At 39.5% G+C, this 25,330-nt stretch overlaps 1 protein-coding gene across 2 annotated transcripts in view; it reads left to right on the top strand.

Moving 5' to 3' along the window:
- The first annotated feature begins 1,135 nt into the window (after positions 1–1,135).
- Ulk2 (unc-51 like autophagy activating kinase 2) overlaps positions 1,136–25,330 on the top strand; it is an 85,104-nt gene continuing 60,909 nt past the window's right edge. For both annotated transcript variants that reach the window (XM_042672431.1, XM_042672442.1), the window contains exons 1-10: positions 1,136–1,721; positions 2,881–2,973; positions 4,711–4,752; positions 12,918–12,950; positions 13,243–13,279; positions 19,203–19,376; positions 20,037–20,110; positions 22,120–22,221; positions 22,670–22,728; positions 25,242–25,324. In XM_042672431.1, the coding sequence (XP_042528365.1) occupies positions 1,632–1,721; positions 2,881–2,973; positions 4,711–4,752; positions 12,918–12,950; positions 13,243–13,279; positions 19,203–19,376; positions 20,037–20,110; positions 22,120–22,221; positions 22,670–22,728; positions 25,242–25,324 (787 nt within the window). In that variant the 5' untranslated portion in view covers positions 1,136–1,631. The remainder of the gene's footprint in view (positions 1,722–2,880; positions 2,974–4,710; positions 4,753–12,917; positions 12,951–13,242; positions 13,280–19,202; positions 19,377–20,036; positions 20,111–22,119; positions 22,222–22,669; positions 22,729–25,241; positions 25,325–25,330) is intronic.

The following is a 25,330-nucleotide window of genomic DNA, read 5'->3' as shown; positions in this document are numbered from 1 at the left end:
TCTTTTTCTCCCACCCTTCTCTCTCATAAGCAATACTTTGTGCTTTACCACTGAGCTACATTCCCACCCCTTTGAGTTTTTGAGAGAGGATCTCTCTATGTAGCCTTGCTTGGATTTGAAGTCACTGTCACCCAGACAGGCCTCAAACTCAAGATCCTACTGCCTAAACCTCCCACATGGTGGGATTACAAGTGTGTACTACCACACTTGGCTTTATAAACCTCTTTATAAAGTATCCAACCTCAGGAATTTTCATTTATCAATAGAAAATGGACTTTGTGCTATTGTGTCATTAGAAACAACAGACTAAGGTTTCTCCCAGAATTTTGGGCTGTCTCAAGGCCAGAAGTATTTAAAGTCCATGCTGGCCTTCAGAGATTGTTTGCAGAGATAAGCAATGTATAATAAATAATCTGAAAGCAAATCCCTAAAAAGGTATACAGGTGAAGTATGTGGCCTGAGTTTTCTAGGAAATTTTCAAGCATATTGTTTATAAAATGGTTTCATAAGAAACTTCCTTGGAACATTGACAAAGTTCCTTGTCACTTGAACAATCTTAATAATCAGAAAAGAAGTCAAACTGACAGCAGGCCTGGGCTGGCCAAGGAGAGACCTTGGAAAGTCATGCAACTTTGAGTTAGTGTGCATAAGCATTTCTTAAAAGGGGGTTCGTTCTCACAGAGGTCAAGGGAGCCTCCAAAAGGCGCGGAATCACTGCCAGATATCCTATTATCTATTTTTGGAGACCCTGAATAGTCAGATTCCGAGAGGCTCAGAGAAAATCTGCACACTGTCCTCAGCTGTGAAGGGACATGAGAAAGGCCAAGCTCTGAGTTGCTCCTTTGACGTCACTGCTCAAGAGAAACCCCCATCGCACCTGCAGCTGGGGTTCAAGAGCGGGCGTGGCTGGATGGAATCTGCTCCGGCAGGCAAAATGGTGTCTAGGGAACTAGCTGTGGCCGCATGTGTCCGAACCCTCCCCTTCCTGAGCGCTAGTCTACTCGCTTTGGCAAGCGAGCACCGAAGTACAGGGCGCGCACTCCTTTTCTCGGTGGAGGGAGCGTGCTTCGCTGCGCGCTGCGTCCTACAAGACGTGCTGACGTCGCGGAGGGCCGGCAGTCGGCACGGGAGCGGCCGGCGCGCGCCTGTGCGTTGGGTGCCGTCTCGAGACAGGCGGGCGGGCGGGCGCTCGGGAGAGAGCGGCTGTGCGGTCTTTAGGGCGGCGGCCGCCACAGCAGTAGCGCCCTGGGTGGAGAGGGCCGAAGCGGCCTAAGGGGTAGGGGATGGGGAGGACCGGGCCCCTCATCTCTCTGAGGCGCACGTACAGCTCCTGGGGCGCACAGTGACAGTGACGGCGCCCCTGGCCCGCTTTGCCAGAGAGCCCGTGGCGGGCCGGGCCATGAGGAGCGGCCGGGACCGGGCCAGGCCTCGCTGACCCCGGCTTCGCGCGACGGCCTCCTCTCCATTTCCGCTCCAGCCTCTCGGCATGAGCGTCCACCTGGGCCCGGGGCCGCGGCTGCCCCAGTCCCGCCGCCCGCGGGCGTGCTCGGGCCCTTGTGGCCCGAGGTGCTGATCCCGGTTCACCGTGCTGCGCTGCCAGCCTGCCCGCTGTATGCCCCGGGGGCGCGGCCATGGAGGTGGTGGGCGACTTCGAATACAGCAAGAGGGACCTCGTGGGACACGGGGCCTTCGCCGTGGTCTTCCGGGGGCGGCACCGCCAGGTGAGCGCCCCCCATCCCCGAGCCCAGCCGGCCAGGGCGAGGCCGGGAACCCCAGGGCCGCAGCCTGAATCCGGGTGGGGTGTGAGGGGGGAAATCTTCAAACTTAGCCGGGCTTCGGAAGCCGACGCTTGCCACCAAGTTGGCTTGCCAGCCCCGGGCCTCCCATTGTGCGCGCTGTCAATGTCTCGGGGTTTGTTTTGGTCGTTGGAGGATTGTTTTGAGGCCGGAGCCTCTAGGCAGCGCTCCACCTACCGACGGGCGTCAGGCCACTGATGTCCCCTTCTTGTCAGTGTGCTTGGTAACCACCGCACTCTACCCAAGGCTACTCCAGGACCCCCAAAATCTGCACGGTCCTTAGCACCTTTTGAGGCTCCAGCATTGGATACACCTTTGGGTCATTTCCCCACCCCCCGCCCCATTCCACACACCCGCGTCCTAGGTTGCTGAGGCTTGTCACCTTTGCGGTTGATAATTGCAACCCCAGCGGAAAATGGGCGGGTTTCCCGTTAGCTGTAGCCTTTCTCAAAGTGGGAGATATCATTTCCCCAGCATTGGTTCCCCTACACCCGGATGAGCCCCGGACCATCTTCCCCACGGCTTAGGCCAGCTCAGACGCTAATCCAAAAACAACAACAACAAAAGCCCAACAACAAAACCAGAAACAGGAACGAGGGTTAAACTTTTAACACAAAAAAATTAAAACCCCTCATATTTCACGATTAGGGTCATTGGAGGTGTTAGAATCTAAATTTGAACAGGCAGTGGAAATAATCCTAAGAGCTTTGGGTTGTTGACAAGGGACATGTTAAAAGTGGGCTTTCTTTGTTGCTTATCTTTCATTTATTATGACAATAACTTAAAACCGAAAAAGTGAAAAGGTGGTATAATCCAGATAAGTTAACCGTATGGCCTCCTGTAACTCTTGGGTTGTGAACTATCTTTTTCACGAATATGGGTCTTCATAGTCACCTTTTTTTAGGGCTGTGTTGAAGGACATGGGCTTGTTACACTGTCATTTATGAAATCATTTTCCTTTTGGAGGAGGTTGAGGTTCTTCATTTTTATTTGCTAGGTCATCTTCGTTCCTAAAAGACTTTTTTTTCCTGTTGAGTTGTTTTTGTTTAACAATTTCCAAAGTAAAAATATTTTTCCTTTTCAGAAAACTGATTGGGAGGTAGCAATTAAAAGTATTAATAAAAAGAACTTGTCAAAATCACAAATACTGCTTGGAAAGGAAATTAAAATCTTAAAGGTATGTTACATTATACAGTATTGCATAGAAAGTTAAAAAATTTTTTAATAAAACTTATTCTTAATTAAATGACTATGTGCTGGCATCTTTTATAATTTTGGTAGTTGGGCCCAGGTTCATTTTTGCATGCTCAGGTTTTTGAAACATTGAGTACTTTGAAGCTGCTTTTAAGAATAGAGATTTATGACTTTGGGCCTTAGAGGAATTCTGTGAAAACTGATTTTAGCTTTTCATAATTTTCTTGTCTCATAGTTACTGTGTTATTGTTTGAGAAGAACAGGCAAATGCATCTGATACCTTGTTTATTATATTGCCTCCCTTTTATGTTGTCAGTTTTGTGAAGGAGGCATAGAGGTACTTGAGGTATTTTTTTCTTATAAATTGTAAGTTATTTTTTCTTGGAGGTGGTCTTTTTAGAACACTCAAAGCCTATACTATTATTCATGTTAGAGGCCTTGAGGAAAAAAGTTCCATGATCAAATAAATTTGAAAAATCCTGTTTACTGGATATTTGGATAGTCACAAAACACTTGGCACCCTACAGAGAGTGAAAACTTCAGTGGACTAAACCCTGTGTTTCCCAGACTAGATATCAGCGTGAAACCCTCAGCCAACACTCCCCAGCTTCCCTCAGAACTGTCCTGTGGAAAAGTGCTTTGGTATGAATTAGAGAGCTACAAATTATACTTTACTCTTCTTCCAGGCAGATTCTATTTTTTTAAAGCACTTGGGGGAATGTTATATCTCTCTATTGCTATCAGAAATTTATACTGATTTTTGAAAACTAGTACACAGTCTGTAGTCTTACTGCCCATAGCTTTCATTTGGTTAAAAGACTAAAAAATGTGGTCGGGTGGGGGTGGGGAGTAGACCCCAAGTCAAGTTACTGGTTTGGTTTTTTTGTTTTTTGTTTTTGTACCAGTACTGAGACTTGAACTTGGGCCTGAATACTGTTCCTTAGCTTTTTTTTTAAATTAAGGCTGACACTCTCCCACTTGTGCCACAGTTCCACTTCTGCCTTTTTTCCTCAGATCTCAGATTCCTGAGTAGCTAGGATTACAGACATGAATCACCAGTGCCTGGCCCAAGTAAAGTTTTTTTGTTTTTATGAAAATTTTATAGTTATCTTTATACAAAGGGATTGCAATTCAACATGTCAGTTTATGTGTGCCATGCATCATGATCAATGTCACTTCCATCCTACCCAATTACTTCCAACCCCACTTGTCCCCTGAAGTTACGTGGTTCAGTTTTCACATATGTACATTGAATATTATGACTGTAATTGCACACCCTTCCTCTCTCCATTTGTCTGCCTCCTTCCTCCTGAGCTCCACCCCTGACAAAACATGTTTCAGTTTCCTGGTATTCATTTTGTTAAACTGTAAATTAATTGTTTGAAGAAGTTACAGCATTAGAATCCTCTCTGGCTTATCCTATACTCTATAGTCAGTTTGTGTGTATGTGTGTGTGTGTATGTATGTACACATATGATCTTTTATATGTTTTTATAGATATTTGTAATTTAGATCTAACTTCTATATATGCTCAAGTAAAATTTTATCAAGCACATTTCTTTTTGTTCTTTCATAGATTTAATTTTAGGCTATTAATAAAGGTATAATATGGTAGATACAGTATATTTATATTTGTGTGTACTTAATTATTTGCATGCTGAAATATATTTTAATTACTAAAATAAATATTAATATTTTTACTTTTTACTTTCCTTACCAGGAACTTCAGCATGAAAATATTGTAGCACTCTATGATGTTCAGGTACCTTATTTTGGATTTTTGAAAAGAACCTCAAAAAAATTTCTAATGCAAATTAATTTCTTAATAGAAACTGAAAATTTTCAGTTCTTGTTGAAAAGACAGTTGGAATTTCATTAAGTAATTGTTTAAAATAGCATAGAGTAGTAGGTTAAAATAAACTAATGTGCTACATGAGAGTAAATTTATTGACAATTGATGGTATATTGTAGGGGTTGTATTTTTAGATTATGTAAAGGAATACTGACACCAAATCTAATATTTCTGTGATAAATGTAGAGAAGATGATTGTAGGCTATTTAAAAGTTAATAAAATGGAGATTTTTCTTCATAGAAAAATCTATTTTTATTTGTAAATAATATTACTTTAAGTTACTATTATGTTATTAATTATTTGTGAGGAATATAAATAAGGAAATTAAATGAAGCAAGAATGTTGTATGTATCCATCACCCATATATGTATGTGGTTATCAGCATGCCATTCAGTAGAGTTGCATTTCTTTTGGAGATGGGAAAACTGAGTTCTAAAGTCATCTTTTTTTTTTGGTCATGGGGCTTGAACTCTAGGCCTGGGTGCTGTCCCTTGGCTCTTCAGCTCAAGGCTAGTGCTCTACCACTTGAGCCACAGTGCTACTTCCAGCTTTTTCTGTTTATATGGTGCTGAGGAATCAAACCCAGCTCCTTATGCATGCAAGGAAAGCACTCTACCACTGAACTACCTTCCTAGCCCCTAAAGTCATCTTCTAAGGCAAAATTTTCTGTAGTTAGAATAACTATCTTTTTATTTATATATTTGTTTATTTAGTATTAGTACTGGGACTTGAACTCAAGACCTGTGTGTTTTCCTGGGCTTTTTTTTTTTTGCTCAAGGCTAGCACTTTATCATTACATTACTATGCAAGTCTTTCAAGTTGAGACTTTTGGGGAAAAGATGCGGAAAGACAAAAGATGAGAGACTGTTGTGAAAAAGCTTGTTAGCACGTTAGACTGGAGGAGAAAACTCACACAAAACTATTCTATTCCATAAACTGATAAAAGAAGCACTTTTTTTTGGTGCCAATCCTGGGGCTTGACCTCGGAGCCCTGGACACTGTCCCTGAACTTATTTTGCCTCAAAGCTAGACTTCTACCACTTGAACCACAGTTCTACTTCTGACTTTTTGGTGGTTAATTGAAGATGAGTCTCACAGACTTTCCTGCCCAGGCTGGCTTTGAACTACCATCCTCAAATCTCAGCTTTCTGAGTAGCTAGGAGAGTAGAAGTGAGCCACTGGCACCCAGCTTCTTTATCTTTTTAATAGACTAGTTTTGGAGGAAACTACTGTTGTTTGGATAGAGTACCAGATGAAGTAGTTAGCCATTATTTAGGAACTCATGTTTTTAAAAATCCTTTTTTTATATACCAGAATTATATTTGACTATATGAGAGCCATGGGAACTGAAACAAGTGAGGGAATAGAGGATTCAGGTTTTCTTGCTACTCTCCATGGTAGTCTAGTATGCACAATTTACATTTTTTTCTTATCTTTTGTCTGGGCAGTTAAATTCCAATAAAGTAAATGGACATGTTATGCGGTTCTGTTACATTTCTGGTTAAAATATTTTATGTGTTCATTTGCTTTATTTAACTTCATTTTCAAATTTTTGTTTATCATGTGCCAGGCATTGATTGCTAGAAAGAAAACAATGAATAAAACAAAAGTCCTTTCCCTCAGTGTGCTTAATTTTAGTTCAGTGAGACAAAATAGACTGTTCTAAATCTACATTTTTGTTTTTTCCCTAAATATACTTCTTTATGTGACTGTATACCACAAAATATTTATATCCATGTTATAAGATAGTTTTAACTTTTTTCTATAACAATAATGTATACCTTCTGCTTATACTTTTGGTTTTTAGATTTGGAATGATAAGGTCAAATAGTATACATGGTTTTAGGTTTTTGATTGTACAGTGACTGCTTTCCAAAAATTTTGAAATTTAAGTTCTGTTACACAGAAAATGTGAATGCTGCAGTGTGATTTATTACTTGTTTAAATCGATCCCTTCATTTGAAATTTTCAAATCAGCATTAAAAATACATTAAAGTCAAAACTAAACTGATCTCACAGTCTCTAGTTGGACTGTCCATTCTCAGATGTATTTGTGTAGTTTTATTCTCTAGAAATGGCACCAAGTGGTACAGCCTGGTACAATAATTGTTAAATATTTACTCTTACATTGAGTCTAAGGAGATTCCATGAAGAAATGATGTTTCAACAGACTTGGTAAGTGGGGGAGAAGGCTAGGCTAGGGGATAGTAGCAAAAGATCAAGTCAGTTTCCATAAGAATTGAAGCCTTCAGTAAAGAACACAGACATTAAAGGTCACTGAGTTTGAGGATCTGAGAGAAGGCAGTGTGACCAGGGTACAGAAAGCAAATGATGTTGGAGAAGTTAGCAGGAGCCAAATATGATCTAAAGATAGTGCTAAAGGATATTCTAAGGATAGTGCAAAAGCAGGAGAATGCAGTGGTGTGTTTTTCAAACATTAATCCTGAACATTCTCGGCTAGGTACAGTGGCTCAAGACTGTATTCCTTGTTACTTAAGAAGCATAGTTAGGGGAATCACAGCTCAAATCCAGCCTGGGTGTAAAAGTTCATGAGATTCCGTCTCAACCACTGGCTGGGTGCAGTGGTTCACCCCGTCATCCAAAGCTATGGGGGAAGCACAATGAATGACTGGGTGCTGTGGTGCATACCTGTCATCCCAGAGTAAAAAAGGAAACACAAATAGGAAGATTGGAGATGGGGACAGCAAGAGTGTTAGAGGGGGTGAGATTTATTGGACTATATTTTGAACATAAATGAAAATGGGATCACAGTCCAGGCCCGTCTGGGCATAAAGCAAGACTTTTATCTTGAAAATAAATGAATAAAGCAGTTGATGGAGTGGCTTACGTGTAGAGTAACTTTTAACCATACTTACTCATAATATAAGGCTGTCCAGTACTTCAAGGGAAATAAATCTAAGGTTCATAGGAATGGGTATTTTTCCCCTGTGAGTATAGAATAATTGGAGAATAAAGAAATGTAGCAGAGCTGGGCATTAGTGGCTCATGCCTGTCATATTAGCTACTTAGGAGATTGAGTCACAGTTCGAAGCCAGTTTAGGCAGAAAAATTAGATCCAATCTCAACAGAAAAAAACTGGGTATGGTAGTTGGTTATAGTGGTGCATGTCTGACATCCCAGCTGAGAACAGGAAGTTTAAGATGTTTAGAGTCAGGATAGCCCAGGCAAAAGTGACACCCTACCTCAAAAATAGCCAGAACAAGCTATGCATCAGTGAGAACAGGAAGTTTAAGTAAGATGTTTAGAGCCAGGACAGCCTAGGCAAAAGCAAGACCCTATCACAAAAATAGCCAGAATGAGAGAGAGAAAGAAAGAAAGCAACAAAGGAAGAAAGGACGTACAGAACATGATGTAGACTGAAGTTTGATACTGTAATAAAAAAAATCAACCACAGGAAAAAAAAATAGCCAGAACAAGCTATACATCAGTGATTCATGCCTGTAATCCTAACTTCTCAGAAGGCTGAGATCAAGGATTGCAGTGTGAGGCTAGCCCAGGCTATCTGTAGTTAAATCAGCAAAAATACTGGACTGAAAGTGTAGCTCAAGTGGTAGAGCACCAGCCATGAGAAAAAAAAAAAAAAAGCCCAATGAGAATGAATTCAAGTCCTGATATCAGCACAAAAACAAATCCAAAAACCAAAGCCCAGAATATAAAGGCTGGAGGGCCTGGTGCCAGTGGTTTATTCTTGTAATCCTACCTACTGAGGATTGCAGTTTAAAGCCAGCCTGGGTAGGTAGGTCCATGAGACTCTTATCTCCAGTTAGCCACCAGAAAACCTGGAAGTGGAGCTGTGGTCCAAGTGGTAGAGCATTAGCCTTGAGCAGAAAAGCCCAGGGATAGCTCCCAGGCCCAGAGTACCAGCACAAAAAAAGGGCAGAGGGCTGGAAGCATGCATGCCTAACAATTGTGAAGTCCTGAATTCATAACCCCTAGTAAGTGGGGGAGTAGCAGAAAAATAGGATTTGAGTGTTAGGAATTAGGGATTTTTCTTTTTATCTTTATTACTTAATGCTTTTCTTTTGTATCATATTGTCATTTTCTTCACTTTTACTTGTAATTACCTGAAGTGTGCTCAGAAAATTACCTGCTAATGCTATCAAGTTAAAAAAAAATCCATTATTTTGACAAATTACAGAGGCCTAGTACCTTAGTATAAAATAATTCAAATGCTCTAACAGTATATAAAATGTAAAAAGAAAAGCTGGACACAATGGCTCACCCCTCTAATTCTAGCTACTCAGGATACTGAGGCTTCAAGAGGCATAGCTCCAAGCCAGTCTAGACAAAAAGTTCTTGAGACCTCCATCTCAACCAATAGCTGAACTCAATGGCACATACTTCTCATCCTAGCTATGTGGAAAGTGTAAATAGAATGCTCACAGTCTAGGCTGGCCTAGACCATAAAAAGAGAACCAATTTGAAAAATGATAGTAGAGTGCCTGTTTGGCAAGTGCAAGGTCAATTTAAACCCCATTAACTTTTTTTTTTAAAGTAGTTTAGAGTGTGGTGCTGTTGTATGATTGAACAATACTGATTTACTTGAAAAAAAAACCTACTCTAGATTGAGGTTTATTGAGTCATTATTTTAGAGAAAGGATATTTTAGTTGGAATTTGAGCAGGTTTGTGATAAATAAAAACTATGTGGTTCACAATAGAGATAGTTTTACTCTGTCTCTGTCTTTCTCTCTTTTTCTTTTGTTCACATGCACACATCCACATACACTATGTATTTGTTTTCTTTTGTTTTATTTCTGATAAGAGAAAGCAAGCCAGCCTTCTTGAACAAGCCAACCTGCCTGCCTGCCTCTCTCCTTCCTTCCCTCCCTCCCTCCCTCTCTTCTCTCCTCTTCTCTTCTCTTCTCTTCTCTTCTCCTCTCCTCTCCTCCTCTCCTCTCCTCCTCTCCTCTCCTTTCCTCTCCTCCCCTCCCCTCCCCTCCCCTCCCCTCCCCTCCCCTCCCCTCCTCTCCTCTCCACTTTGGTCCGTTGTGAGGCCTGAACTCTGGCCTTGGGTACTGTCCCTCAGCTCTTCAGCTCAAGGCTAGCACTCTACCACTTGTGCCACAGCACCAGTTCTGGCTTTTTCTGCTTATGTAGTGCTGAGGAATCGAACCCAGAGCCTCATGCATGCAAGGCAAGCTCTCTACCACTGAACCACTTTCCCAGCCCCTCATTCCTTTCCTTTCCTTTTCTTTTCCTTTCCTTTCCTTTTCTTTCTTCTTTAAGATAGTGTCTTCTTGTGTAGCCCATATTGGCCTAGAAATCACAATCTTGCTACCTTACCCTCCTAATTGCTGGGATTACAGAGCTGTACCACTGTTCTCAGTAAGGAAGCTTTTTTTCTTCCAGCCTCATTCTTCTAGCCTGCTGAGTGCTAGCTGTTCTCCACCTGCTTCCTTATTTGTCAGGGAAGCTCTGCTGTTAGTGAAGCCAGGCATCTGTTTTAGCATCTCTGTGTTGGTTGGGATCCTGCCATGGCAGGAGCTGGCTCCTCCTTCCTTTTCAAAGAATAAAAGGTAGCACCTTTTTATATGGAACTTTCATATAATACTAAGATTAAAGAATTGGGTATGTTAGCTGGGTGCAGGTGGTTCATGCCTGTAATCCTAGCTACTCAGGAGACTGATCTGAGGATTGTGGTTCAAGTCCAGCCTGGTCAAGAAAGCCCAAGAGACTCTTATCTCCAATAAACCACCAGAAAACCAGAAGTGGCACTATGGCTCAACTGGTAGAGTGCTTGCCTTGATCTGAAGAGCCTGAGGGATAGCACCCAGGCCAGAGTTCAAGCCCCATGACCAACCAAAAAGAATTGGTATGTTGTGTTCACATTTTTTACTTAGTCTTCTTGAGAAATAAGTTAGACAAATCATCCTAAGTCCCTCAGTTTCTTGCAGATATAATTTTACCCTCAGGCAATGGTGATGCTGGTGAAACAACTCCATGGCAGCCCCTTGTGTTCCTCACTGCACTATACTTACTATCCGGAAGGATAGTTTTTATTTCCGATTGGGTGAATGGATACTTTTTTAAACTGGATTTATGTCAAAATGAAATAAAACAGATCTGACAGATATCCAGGGTTTGTGGATTTTGTTTTGTTTTGTTTTATGGTACTAGGAATAGGGTTAGAACCTAAGGTCTCATACCTGCAAAACAAGTAATCTCAGCCCAAAGTTACTACTGTTTTAAATACTCTCAAATTTTTACTGTTAATGTTTGTACATCTTTTATTGTGGACCTACGGAAATAACTCCTTGACTAGCACTGATCCTTGAAGTTGAACTGACTCTGACTAAAACTGTTCTAAACTGTGCCCCCATTTTGCCCTAATACTCTTGTTTTCCCTTAAAGTGCTTATCTTTGAATTTAGGATCAGAGTTGAAGCCCAGTACTATTTGGAAACACTTGTTTTTGAATCACATTTAAGCTTAAGTTAAGCTATAGGAACTACAATTTAGAACTTAGCTAATATTATAAAAGTAGTCATTGCCCAGCCAGATGATTGGTCTTGGAGTTACTTATCCAAGCTATGTAGTTTTGAAGACTAAAATTATTCCGATAAGTTCCTAAAAATCTCTAAACATATCTTTGTATGACGTGATAAAACATCTTCCCTTTTAAAAAAATTTCCTGATAACATGATTGCCTTGAATAAACAATAAAACCAGAAAAGCAAAAAACTACTCATCCTATAATAATGTGTTTTGAAGTTAGAGTGTGCATTTAGTATTCCAGGATGAATTGTAAGTAATTTTACTACCCAACTTTTCAAAGTGGAAATGCTTTCTTAAAGACCAAGTGGTCCTCCCTTTTTTCACAAGTAGTATATTTATGATGCTTTTTAATCTTTTTTTTTTTTTTTTTTTTGGGTCCGGTTGTGGGGCCTGAACTCTGGGCCTGGGCGCTGTCCCTCAGCTCTTCAAGGCTAGCGCTCTACCACTTGAGCCACAGCGCCACTTCTGGCTTTTTTCTTTTTGCTTATGTGGTGCTGAGGAATCGAACTCAGGGCCTCAGGCATGCAAGGCAAGCGCTCTACCACTGAGCCACCTTCCCAGCCCAATGCTTTTTAATCTTTAATATTGCTTTAGGCAAGTTTTAATGAAAAGATGAATTATTAGTTCTTCCTTTAAACAGAATTAAACTTCTTAGTCACTATTACTTAAGTGTCACCAAAACTTGATTTGAACTCAGACACTAGTGGCTCATGACTGTAATCCTAGCTACTAAACCGGAGATTCTTACCTCCTATTAACTATCAGAAAGTTGGAAATGGAGCTGTGGCCCAAGTAGTAGAACACAAGCCCAGAGTGAAAAAGCCCAGGAACAGTGTCCAGGCCCTGAATTTGAGACCCAGTACTGGCACGTGTACATGTGAGCACACACGCATGTGCACGCATACACACATACCAACCAACCACACAACCCACTTGATTTGAGGGCTGGAGGTGTGGCTCAAGAGAGCATCTGCCTACCAAGCATGAGGCCCTGAGTTCAAACCTCTTTACTGCCAAAATAAATCATCAGAAACAAAGGAAAACTTGATTTGGCTTTTCAGAAGAGATGACTTATTAACTATCATTGTTAAACTTAGTGGTGTGTGTGTGTGTGTGTGTGTGTGTGTGTGTGTTCATCAGAAACAAAGGAAAACTTGATTTGGCTTTTCAGAGGAGATGACTTATTAACTATCATTGTTAAACTTAGTGGTGTGTGTGTGTGTGTGTGTGTGTGTGTGTGTGTGTGTGTGTGTGTGTGTGTGTGCGCGCGCTATCATTGTTAAACTTAGTGGTGTGTGTGTGTGTGTGTGTGCGCTAGTCCTGGGGCTCGAACTCAGAGTCTGGGCACTGTCTCTTGAACTTCTTTAGCTCAAGGCTAGCACTCTACCACTTGAGCCGCAGCACTATTTCTGGCTTTTTCTGTTTATGTGGTACTGAGGAGTTGAACCCAGAGCTTCATGCATGCTAGGCAATCAGTCTACCACTAAGCCACATTCCCAATCCTAGTGTTTTTTTTTGTTTTGTTTTTCTTTAAGTGAAACCTATGTTTACTTTGCAGGAATTACCCAACTCTGTCTTTCTGGTAATGGAGGTAGGTATTATACCAGCTCCTATTTAATTTGTTTCAAATTCCTTTTGATTTATGTGTGATTATCTAATAATCAACAGATTATTAGATTTTTTTTGGATTAATAAAGTCAATTTAATAATTTTAGCTTTTAAGGAATATAAAATTCAAACATTTGGGTTATATAGTTATATTTTTCGATTAGAATTTATATTGTGTGCAAGTAATTTTTTTGAAATTCAGATTTGCTAAGAATAGATTGAATTAGTCTTAAATCACTGCCCTTATTTTAATTACTTTTTCTCTTATGTATCAGTATTGCAATGGTGGAGACCTGGCAGATTATTTGCAAGGTAACTTTGTTTGTATGTGTCAAACGTTCAATAAAGATAGTACTATAGTCTGTTTAATCTTGAGAAATGCTTCTGAAATATGCTTCTGTTTCCTGTAGTTGTGTAGGAATACTCAATAAATACTTTCCTATTTGTTTAATTTGTAGTCACTTTGCTGACCATCTATTTTTTGTTAAGTACTTATCTTTTTCATGTTTCTCTGTAACATTGGGGTGGGTGGGGTCCTTCTCCCTGGGAGAGAAGAAATCAAATAGAATTTCTGTTGTTTAAAAGGTTGACTGATCCAGTCACTAGTGCCTCTCAGCTAGTTCATCAGGAGCCTGAGATCAGAGTATCTTTATTTGAGGCAAGACTGGGCAAATTTAAGACACCTTCTCAGCCAGTTGCTGGATACTGTGGCATATACTTGTCATCCAAGCTTCATAGGAGGCTGAGATTGGAAGAATCTCATTCTAGGCTGGTCTGGGCATAAAACAAGACTCTATCTCTGAGTAGTGCATTAAAGGGCTACGGATGTGGCTCAGTGCTAGAATGCTTGGTTAGCAAGTTAAGAAGCCCTGAGTTCAAATCTCAGTACGCCACCCACCCCCCCCCCCAAAAAAAAAAACTTGACTGGGTTGCATTGAAATGTTAGTCCTTTCATTTCTTTCAAAATAAAGTCATAATGGAAGAATATATTCAAGGATGTAGGTTTGTTTATAATATAATAACATTATAATATATAATTATAATATATAATATTAAATCTATTATATTTATTATAAATTTATTATAATATATTATAATATATAATTATATAATATTGTAATATAATTATAGTAACAAAAGGTTATTATAATTACAAATTTTCAACACCAATAATGCTATAAGGATTAAATGTAACATTGAAATCAATTTTTTTTTTTTGTGCCAGTCCTGGGGCTTGAACTCTGGCCACTGTCCCTGAGCTTTTACTTAACCACTTGAACCACAGCTCTACTGGCTTTTTGCTGGTTAATTGGAGATAAGAGTTTAATAGATTTCCCTGCCTGGGTTGACATTGAACCATAATCCTCAGATCTCAGTCTCCTGAGTAAGTAGGATTACAGGTATGAGCTACTGGTGCTCAGCTAAATTATTTTGCATGAAAAGTAGAGGGACAGCATCCAGGCCCTGAGTTCATGCCCCAGTACTGGCACACACAGAAATGTCATGAGTAAGCAGAAGCAATGAGCCAAATGGGTACTTTCATTCATGGCCAGAAGAAATGATTTAAAGCTAAGGAGCACCATATTCTGTCTTTTCTATTTCTGACTCTTGCATTCTTTGACATCTAGTGTTCTAAATGCAAGTATCCTGCTAGGATCAGACTCAGCATCATTTACCAGTCTAGAGCTCTCATTAGACTAGCAGGTTCCCTCATAAACAAGTATTACTCTCCATGTAGCACTTTACCTATTATAGCAGATTTTAAGTTAATTTTAGCAACATTTTTCATTTATGGTGTTAAATTCTGTGTTTGGTGTTTCAAGAGAAGTATTGTCAGAACAAGGGAATAGATAGTAAAGAACCTTGAGTTGGAGTTAACCAGACAAGCAGAGTTCTAGTTCCAGTATTTATGCCTCTTACTGTGTGATTTTGATTTTTTTGTTTTTATGGGGTTTTTTGTTGTTATTTTGTCATGGGACTTGAACTCAGGGCCTGACCCTGAGCTCTTTTGTTCAAGTCTGTCCTCTGACACTTTGAGCCACAGTGCCACTTCTGGTTTTCCGGTGATTAACTGGAGATAAGAGCCTCACAGTCTTTCCTGCCCAGGCTGGCTTTGAACCACAATCCTCAGATCTCAGCCTCCTGAGTAGCTAGAATTAGAGATATGAACTATCAGCACTCAGCATTAGTTTGTTTTTGTTTTTAACATTCTCTATTATAGTTCTTGAGAAAATTCCTTATAGTTAAATAAAAACACTTTTAAAAGATAATATGAAAGAATTGGGTGTCAGTGCTTGTGCCAGTGGCACATTCCTGTAGCTACTTGGGAGGCTAAAAATGGAAGGATTAAAGTTTGAGGCCATTCCAGATAGAAAAATTCATGAGACCTTTTCTCAAAAATAACCACAATAAATAAGGGCTAGTGGCATGGATCAGGTGTAGTACACTAGCCTAGCAAGCCTCAGTCTATAGGGTCTATCCCCAGTACTGTTAAAAAGATAGATGAAAGAGGAAGTGGTACTGTGGCTTAAGTGGCAGAGTGCTAGTCGTGAGCACAAAAGCTCAGGGACAGCACCCAGGCCCTGAATTCAAGCCCCAGGACTGGCAAAAAAATAGAAAAAGATGCATGGAAGAAATTACGTGCCTTCCCAGGAGGATTTCAAATTTAAGACAAATCTGAACTTCATAGCAAGCAAGTTTTAGAACAGCCCAAAACTTGAGAGTGAGACCTTGTCTCAAGAAAAGAGAAAAAGGGGGGCTGGGATGGTGGCTCAGTGGTAGAGCGCTTGCCTTGCATGCATGAGGCCCTGGGTTTGATTCCTCAGCACCACATAAGCAAAAAGAAAAAAGCCGGAAGTGGCGCTGTGGCTCAAGTGGTAGAACGCTAGCCTTGAGCTGAAGAGCTGAGGGACAGCGCCCAGTCCCAGATCTCAGGCTCCACGACCGGACCGGGAAAAAAAAAAAAAAAGAAAAAGGAAGAAAAAATTACAGTCTTTAAATTATTATCTAGATTTGCTCTAACAGTAGCTACTCACCACATGGAGTCTTTGACTGTAGGTAATCTAAATTTTAAGCATTTCATCAGAAGGAAAGAATGATTAAATCTCATTATAAGTTGAAATGATAATATTTTGGATGTATTGAGTTAAATATTTTCATCCTTAAAAGTATATCCACAAAAGATATAAAGTTACATGTGTGGCACATATTTTTGTTGGAGAGCACTCATTTGCAAGGTTTGGAATATCTAGAAGGTCAACTATCATCATTTTGTAATTTGGTCATTTAGTCTTTTATTTGTTTGGATAAACAAAATTTATACCTTTTTTTTTTTTTTTTTTGCCAGTTGTGGGGCTTGAACTTGGCACCTGGGTGCTGTCCCTGAACTCTTTTGCTGAAGGCTAGTACTCTACAACTTGGAGCAACAGGGCCACTTCCAGTTTTCTGGTGGCTAATTTGAGATGAGAGTCTTAGAGACTTTGAACCATGATCCTCAAATCTCAGCCTCCTGAGTAGCTAAGATTACAGGTGTGACCCACCAGCAACCAGCAATTTATAATTTTTAAAAGAAAAAGGTTACTAGTGGAAAGTTTACAATGAAAAAATTCTAAATTAGCCCTTATCCAAGCCCACTCTCTCAATGTTAATTTTCTCAGGAATATATTCAAATTAATTTTGATATTGGCATTGTCTTTAAAATATTAAGTTTTTGGTGTGCCAATTTTAGTTTCTATGATTAGGTTGAGAGGAACACATACTATATTCATTGATACATATGAACTTTTACTATAGTTTATGTTTAAATAGATTAAACAAAGTCGTTGTTCTTATTCCCCATAAGAACAGTGTTAGAATTTAGACACTGAATTAAATGAATTTCAGGCCATGCTCCAGTGGTTCACATCTGTATCCTAGCTACTTAAGAGGCTGAAACTTAGAAAATCAGGGTTTGAAACCAGCCTGTGCAGTAATGCCCGTAAGACTCCCATCTGAAATTAACCAGCAAAAAGTGTGTGGTAGAGTGCTAGCTCTGTGCAAGAAAGCTGAGTGAGCTCAAGATCTCTGATGTCAGGCTGTGGTACTAGCATGCATGTGCATACACAAACACTTAAATCTCTGGTATATGTAATAATACATGATGGGATAAAGAACAAGGTATAAGCAACTGCAGTCATTGTAAAGTGGGAAAATTATTATAAACTCTGAAATGAAAATATAAGACTGAATGAAATGAAAATATATCCATTTTTACTATTAAAAATAATTTTGTTTACACATATTATTTTATTATTATTATTTATATTATATTATTTATTTTATTATTGTTTATATATTATTTTATTAATATTTAACATTTTCATATTATATTTATATATTTACAGTATAATTTTATTTATTTTTTTGTTGTTGGTCATGGGGGCCTGAACTGGGGGGCCTGAGTGCTGTCTCTGAATGAACTCTTTTGCTCAAGGCTACTGCTCTACCACTTTTGAACCATAGCACTACTTCCAGTTTTCTGGTGGTGATAAGAGTCTCATAGACTTTCCTGCCCAAGCTGGCTTCAAACACCAATCCTCAGATCTCAGTCTTGTCATAGCTAGGATTACAGGCATGAGTGCACAGCTATGATATCATTTTAAATAAATATTACAAAATAAAGTTGTAAGCATTGATTACTTACCCGCTCATATACAAATTAGTATCTATAAGAAAGTAGATCTGAAAGATTGTGCTCACGATTTTTAAGTGTTAGTCTCCCAGGATGATAGAGAAGAGTTTACTGTGTATGTTTCAGTGTATTTTGATTTTTTTTTATCCTTTACAGTGAGCATCAGGAAAAGAACCCCAAAGAATAACAAAAGGGAGTATAGAATATGAATCGCATAGGAAAATTATTTGGTAATTTTAAACCATGGATTTTTTTTTGTGAGGGAGAAGGCAACGCAAAGTTTATTTCTGCAGAAGAGTGTGCTGCTGACAAGAAGCCAAGTAAGGAAGGGCTCTAGACAGGCAGTCCACCTTGGTTTTATCCCTAATACTTTATTGCCCTTTATTCTGATTTAAACCATGGAATTTCTAAACTTGAATATGTCAGCTTGTCAGTAAAATGATTTTTAAAATCATAAAGTATCATTTGGAATGTCATTTAAGTGATTTTAGAACTATTTAATTGACTTCTTCCAGGTTTTAATGTTATTTTCACTTTTTAAGATGTACATAAAAGATTATATAGAACATATTTTGGAAATTGTAAAGACAGAGATGTGTTCAAAGAGATCTGCTTGCTCACTGCTGGTACTAATACTTGATCCATACCTCCAGCCCAGCTTTTTGCTAGTTAAATGGAGGTGGAATCTCATGGACTTTGCCTAGGGTGGCTTGGATTCAAGGCTTTCACATAAGAATTTATCCTATTTTTAATTTGTGCTTGTAAAATTATTAACTATTTGACTAACATGAAGGGGAATTTATTTCCTGGCTTGTAAAGGAGATTCACATTCATAGAACACTTCTGTGTTCAGACCCATGTTGGTACTTTGAGCAGTAAAGATGGAAAGGGAAAAGAAAAAAAAAAACTAGTGAAAACAAAAATGCAAATCAATTCTCTTTAGTTAAATTTTTTTTTGGGGGGAGGGGTCAGTCGTGGGGCCTGAACTCTGGGCCTGGGCGCTATCCCTCAGCTCTTCTGCTCAACGCTAGCACTCTACTACTTGAGCCACAGCACCACTTCCAGCTTTTTCTGCGTATATGGTGCTGAGGAATTGAACCCAGGGCCTCATGCATGTGAGGCAAGCACTCTACCATTGAGCCATCTTCCCAGCCTTAGTTCCAAGTTTTGAGATGTTTAATACTTTTTCGCAGACTTCAATTATTGATGTAAAAAAAAAGGAATAAAAGTGATTATCAGTTTCTTACTCCACCCATGCCCTGTCACACAACTCACTTCTCTTTTTTTGGGTGAGGGGTCCGGTTGTGGGCCCTGAACTCTGGGCCTGGGTGCTGTCCTTCAGCTCTTCAGCTCAAGGCTAGTGCTCTACCACTTGAGCCACAGCGCCACTTCCAGCTTTTTTCTTTTTGCTTATGTGGTGCTCAGGAACCGAACTCAGGGCCTCAGGCATGCAAGGCAAGCACTCTACCACTGAGCCACCATCCCAGCCCCAACTCACTTCTCTTGGTGGAATATGCAGGTCGTATTTGTTGTTGTGTACTTAAATATTCATGTGACTATTTCCAGCTAAAGGAACTCTCAGCGAAGATACTATCAGAGTGTTTCTTCATCAGATTGCAGCTGCCATGCGAATCCTACATAGCAAAGGAATAATCCACAGAGATCTCAAGCCACAAAACATTTTGTTGTCGTATGCCAATCGCAGGAAGTCAAGTGTCAGTGGTATTCGCATCAAAATAGGTAAATAGCCATGTCTTGTTTCATAGTGAAGGGGATTTGAGACTCAGTACTTTCAGATTATTTTTGTTCAGCTTTGTTTGAATTATGAATTTTATTGTTGTAATAAAACCTTTATGGACTTCAGGTCTGTTTTGACATGGGACTCCTTTTCCTATTCATAGTTTATGCTGAGTCTTACAAGGGCCAAGCTCAAAATATGGCTTTCAGTAACAAATTCTTTCTTTTTAGAAAAGAAACGTGATTTAAGTTTGGATACTGGCAGCAAATTAGTAATCCTGATTGTTTAGCTCATGAGATCTTGACATAGAAATCCAAAAGATCATCTTGTGCAGTCTTTAGTGCTTTTGTATATAAACTTAGAACTTATTAGTCAGGACAGTTTAAATTCTACATGTTATTGATATTTAAGGAGAGGTATATTATAAGCATTTTCACTTGCAGATTGATGTTCCTTAATTACAAAATTAGAAGTGACTTAAAGGTTGATTATTACTACGATTATTAGCTAATTGAAACTGAGATACTTTTTTCATTTTGGTGGACAGACCTATTCAATTAGCTTTCTGTTTTTCACAATTCCTTTGTGTCTTGAAGAATTATATGATATAAAGTGTGAGCAAAGATATAATTTATTTTTCTACTTTTCATTTTGTAAAATAGCGGATTTTGGTTTTGCCCGTTACCTACATAGTAACATGATGGCTGCAACATTGTGTGGATCCCCAATGTACATGGTGAGTGAGACTTTTAATTGAGACTTTTAATCCTGTGTGTTTGAAACACAGCATAATGCCTATTTTGCAAGAAGTGCTTTTTATATATGGTTTGAATTGTTAGTATATTACTGATGTTAATTATTTTTTTTACCAATAATGGTATAATAGATACTTTTTTTGTCAGTTGTGGGGCTTGAATTGAGGCTAGGCACTGTCCCTGAGCCTCTTTGTGCTCAAGGCTAGCCTCTACCATTCAAGCCACAGCACCACTTCCTGTTTTTGAGTTCTGTATTGGTAATAAGAGTCTCACTGGGACTTTTCTGCCCAGGCTAGCTTCTAACTGTGATCCTCAGATCTCAGCCCCCTGAGTAGCTAGGATTATAGATGTGAGCCACCAGCACCTGGCACCTGATCTGTGGAATTTTTGTTGGTGGTGATGGTTGTAAGGCTTGAACTCTGGGCCTGTGTACTGTCCCTTAGCTCTTCAGCTCAAGGCTAGTGCTCTACCATTTGAGCCACAGAGCCACTTCCAGTTTTCTGGTAGTTTATTGGAGATGAGAGTCTCATAGACTTTCCTGCCTGGGCTGGCTTTGAACCACAATCCTCCGATCTCAGCCTCCTGAGCAGCTAGGATTACAAGTGTGAGCCACTGATGCCTGGCCCTATGGTATTTTTAAAAAGCAGTATTTGAAGCAGGAAAATAATCTTCAGCATTACTGTACAGCTGAGAAATACATTTCTTTTCTCCAGAGAAAAAGAGTTATTTATACTTTTATAAAAAATGAAACTATAATCTGGTACCAGTGACTTATATCTGTAATCCTAGCTACTCAGAAACTGAAATCTGTGGAGATTCAAAACCAGCAGACAAATCTCAAAGACTCTTTATCTCTAGTTAATCAGCAAAAAGCTGGAAAAAGAAGTGTGGCTCAAATGGTAGAGCACCAGTCTAATAAAGTACAAAGCCAAGCAAGAGTGCAAATGAAAAGTATATAATGTAAAATGCTCCCCCCAAAGTAAATCAGATGCTGTTAACCAGGACATTTTTGCTGTGTGTGTGTGTGTGTGTGTGTGTGTGTGTGTGTGTGTGTGTGTGTGTGTGTGTGTGTGTGTGTGTGTGTGTGTGTGTGTGTGTGTGTGTGTGTGTGTGTGTGTGTGTGTGTGTGTGTGTGTGTGTGTGTGTGTGTGTGTGTGTGTACAGATGTGCCAGTCTTGCAGTCTTGGGACTTGTACTCAGTACCTGGGTGCTATCCCTGAGTTTTTGTGCTCAAGGCCACACTCTACCACTTGAGCCACAGCCACACTTCTAGCTTTTTACTGGTTTTGGAGATAAGAGTCTCATGAACTTTCCAGCCCAGGCTGGCTTTAAACTGTAGTCCTCAGATCTCAGCCTCCTGAGTAGCTAAGCTTACAGGTATAAGCCACTGGCACCAGGCTTTTTTTTTTCTTTTTTTGGTGCCAGTGGCTCACACCTGTAATTCCAGCTACTCAGGAGAGCGAGATCTGAGGATTGTGATTCAAAGTCTGCTGGGCAGGAAAGTTCATGAGACTCTTATCTCCAATTAGAAAAAAAAAAATCCAGAAGAGGAACTGTTTCTTATAAGGGTAGAATGCTAGGCTTGAGCAAAAAAGCCCAGGAACAGCACCAAAGCCCAGAGAACAAGCCCCAGGATTAGCACTAAATTAAATAAGTAAATGTTTCAAATAGCCCAAGTTCCTTTGATACCTTCCTTGATCCCATTACCCACTCTTCACCTAAGGGATTCTCTATCCTATAATTGGTGTTTTTCTTTATTATTATTTATTTCAATACTCTGACTGTATTTTGTATCTATCATAATATGTGGAACATTTGTTTTTTTATTTTTATTCAACATTATTTTTGAGGCTTACCAGTAAGTTTCAATATAATGTAGTTCTAAATTCATTGCAATATTATTTGATTAGAGAAATACTGCAATATGTTGATAGGTAAATATTCTATGTAACTAACATAATACATATCTCTTGAATATTTTTATACTCAGGCTCCAGAGGTTATTATGTCTCAGCATTATGATGCAAAGGCAGATTTGTGGAGTATAGGAACAGTGATATATCAATGTCTAGTTGGAAAACCTCCTTTTCAGGTAGGTTGACTTTTTCTTGTGCCCTCAGTTTTGAGAAATTCTAATTGTACAGTTGCCTTTGATTCATAAAATGAGGAATCCTTTTGAAGTTTTTGTCTCCTTTGTAGCTTTAATTTTGCTATAGGCAAAACCTGCCATGTTGAGCCAGAATATTGTTTGTTTTTCCCCTTTAATCTGTTTACCCATGGTGGTTGGACTGGGTATTAAGGCTGGTGTATATTTTTCAGATTAAGGAAAAGTAGCTAGGGTCAGGGCTAACAACTGGTGGGGGAGGGTGTAAGTGGTGACAGAAGGTCTTTCTGTGTGGGTTAGTTTAGTGATCCTAGAATCTTGGTTTAGGACTAATCAGATTGTATGTTCTATAGCAAGAATAAGAGTATGAATCATGATTTGGAAGTCTGTTCCCCTTTGCTTAAGATATTAAACCTTAACTTTTTTTTTTAAACAGGCCAATAGTCCTCAAGACCTAAGGATATTTTATGAAAAAAACAGGAGTTTAATGCCTAGGTATGTGTTTAGATTTCATTGGGGTTTGCTTTTTTTTTTTTTTTTCTTTTCTGTGCCAGTCCTAGGGCTTGAACTCAGGGCCTATGTCTTGTCCCTGAGTTCCTTTTTGCTCAAGGCTAACACTCTACCACTTGAGCCACAGCTCTACTTCAGGCTTTTGCTATTTAATTGGATATAAGAGTTTGTCTCATGAACTTTATTGCCCTGGCTGATTTTGAACTACAATCCTCAGATTTCAGCTAGGATTATAAGCATGTGAACCACCAGTACCTGGTAGGTTTTGCTTCTTTTTTTAATTTTTTTTTTATTTTTTAATGTTTTATTTTTTTATTTTTATTTTTTTGCTTATGTGGTGCTGAGGAATCGAACCCAGGGCCTCTGGCATGCAAGGCAAGCACTCTACCACTGAGCCACCTTCCCAGCCCCAAGGTTTTGCTTCTTTTAAAGACAGAGTCTCACTAGATGTCCCAGGTTGGCTTTGATCTTGAGATCATTTTGCCTCAACCTAGCAAGTGCTGGTGCACACCACCATGCCTGACTTATATTCATTTTGTACTCTGTATATGTATATAAGACATTCAGCAATAGTATAGAAAGAGCTACTTCATTCTTTTTTACTGGCTACATAGAGTCTACTAGCTAGGTGTACTACCTTTTATTTATGTTTTCATATTTTGGTTACTATAAATAGGCTTTGTGGAAAAGAGGAGCAGAAATATTCAAATGTATATTTGAATATTTCTTTAGAGTAGACTCCTAGAAAATGTTATGTTAAAAGGTATGCTTTTCCAAATAGGCTATGCCAATTAATAGAGTAGTTCAAAAAAAATAGAGTAGCTCACAAGAATGCTGCTTTCCTCACACTTTTACCAATGCAGAATGTTATATTTAGCAGATTGATGTCTCATAAATGGAAAAGGACCAATTAGCTATTAATGTGCATTCTTGTGAAGTAGGCTCTTTATTTGTCAAATATTCTGTGATAGTTTTTATTCCATAACTTCTATATTCATGTTTCTCATTTTTTACTTGCTTAGTCATTTTCATATTAAATTTAAGAAATTACATTTCTAGTTTAAGCTTTGCTCTTTTTTTGGAGATGGCTGCTCGTGTGTGTGTGTGTGTGTGTGTGTGTGTGTGTGTGTGTGTGTGTGTGCGCGTGTGTGTGTGTGTGTGTGCGTGTGTGTGTGTGTGTGTGTGTGTATGTGTATGCATATGTATGCATGTGCCAGTTTTGGGGCTTGAACTCAGGGCTGGGGCACTGTCTTTGAACTTTTTTGCTCAAACCTAACACTGTACCACTTGAGCCACAGTCCATTTTGGCTTTTTTGGTGGTTAATTGGAAATTAGAGTCTCACAAAGTTTCCTGCCTGGGCTAGTTTCAAACTGCAATCCTCATATATTAGTCTCCTGAATAGCTAGAAATACAGGTATAAGCCACTAGCACACAGAGGAAATGGCTTTTTTTTTTTTTTAAATAGAACTTTATTTTTTTGTTTTTGTGTGTGTGTGTGTGTGTGTGTGTGTGTGTGTGTGTGTGTGTGTGTGTGTGTGTTGTGGTACCTGAACTCTGGGCTTGGCTCTGTCCCTCAGCTCTTTAGCTCAAGGCTAGCACTCTACCACTCGAGTCACAGCACCACTTCTGGCTTTTTCTGCTTATGTGGTACTGAAGAATCGAACCCAGGGCCTCATGCATGTAAGGCAAGCACTCTACCAGTGAGCCACCTTCCCAGCCCTTAAATAGTACAAGTTGTGTTAAAAGTCAAGATGTCTGTGTATTTAAAGTGTTTTTTATTTTTTTGGGGGGGTCTGGTCGTGGGTCCTGAACTCTGAGCCTGGGCACTGTCCCTCAGCTCTTCAGCTCAAGGCTAACGCTCTACCACTTGAGCCACAGCACCACTTCCAGCTTTTTTTTTTTGCTTATGTGGTGCTGAGGCATCGAACCCAGGGCCTCATACATGCAAGGCAAGCGCTCTACCATTGAGCTACCTTCCCAGCCCCTAAAGTGTTTTATTTTTGCAGATACTTAAAACACATAATAGTAGTAAACAATACAGTAATCTTGGGTAGGCGCCAGTGGCTCACACCTGTAATCCTAGGTACTCTGGAGGCTGAGATCTGAGGATCACAGGTCAAAGTCAGCCAGGGCAGGAATGTCTGTGCAACTTTCATCTCCAATATACCACCAGAAAACCGGAAGTGGTGTGTAGCTCAAGAGGTAGAGTGCTAGCCTTGAGCTGAAGAGCTGAGGGACAGCGCCCAGGCTCAGAGTTCAAGCCCCATGACAGACAAAAAAATAAAAATAAAAAATATAGTAATCGCAAGTTGGTGGTACTTATCAAAGGTTTTTTTAATGCTTTTTCTCTCTTACTTGAAGGTATGAGCCTTTATCATGGTCCTCCTGTTATGAACATAATATTTGTGAAGATACATATACATTATTTACCATAATGAAAGAAAAAGTAATGTATATAAACTACCAATTCATTGGTTTTTTTTCCCCTTTCTTCTAGTATACCCAGAGAAACATCACCTTATTTGTCTAGTCTACTTTTGGGTTTGCTGCAGAGAAATCAAAAAGATAGAATGGATTTTGGTAAGT

Source organism: Dipodomys spectabilis, unplaced genomic scaffold (assembly GCF_019054845.1).
Source record: "Dipodomys spectabilis isolate Male_0828 unplaced genomic scaffold, ASM1905484v1 ptg000018l, whole genome shotgun sequence".
Taxonomy (NCBI): Eukaryota; Metazoa; Chordata; class Mammalia; order Rodentia; family Heteromyidae; genus Dipodomys; species Dipodomys spectabilis.
Note: the sequence above shows the minus strand (reverse complement) of the source record. Positions and strands in the feature narration are given on the sequence as shown.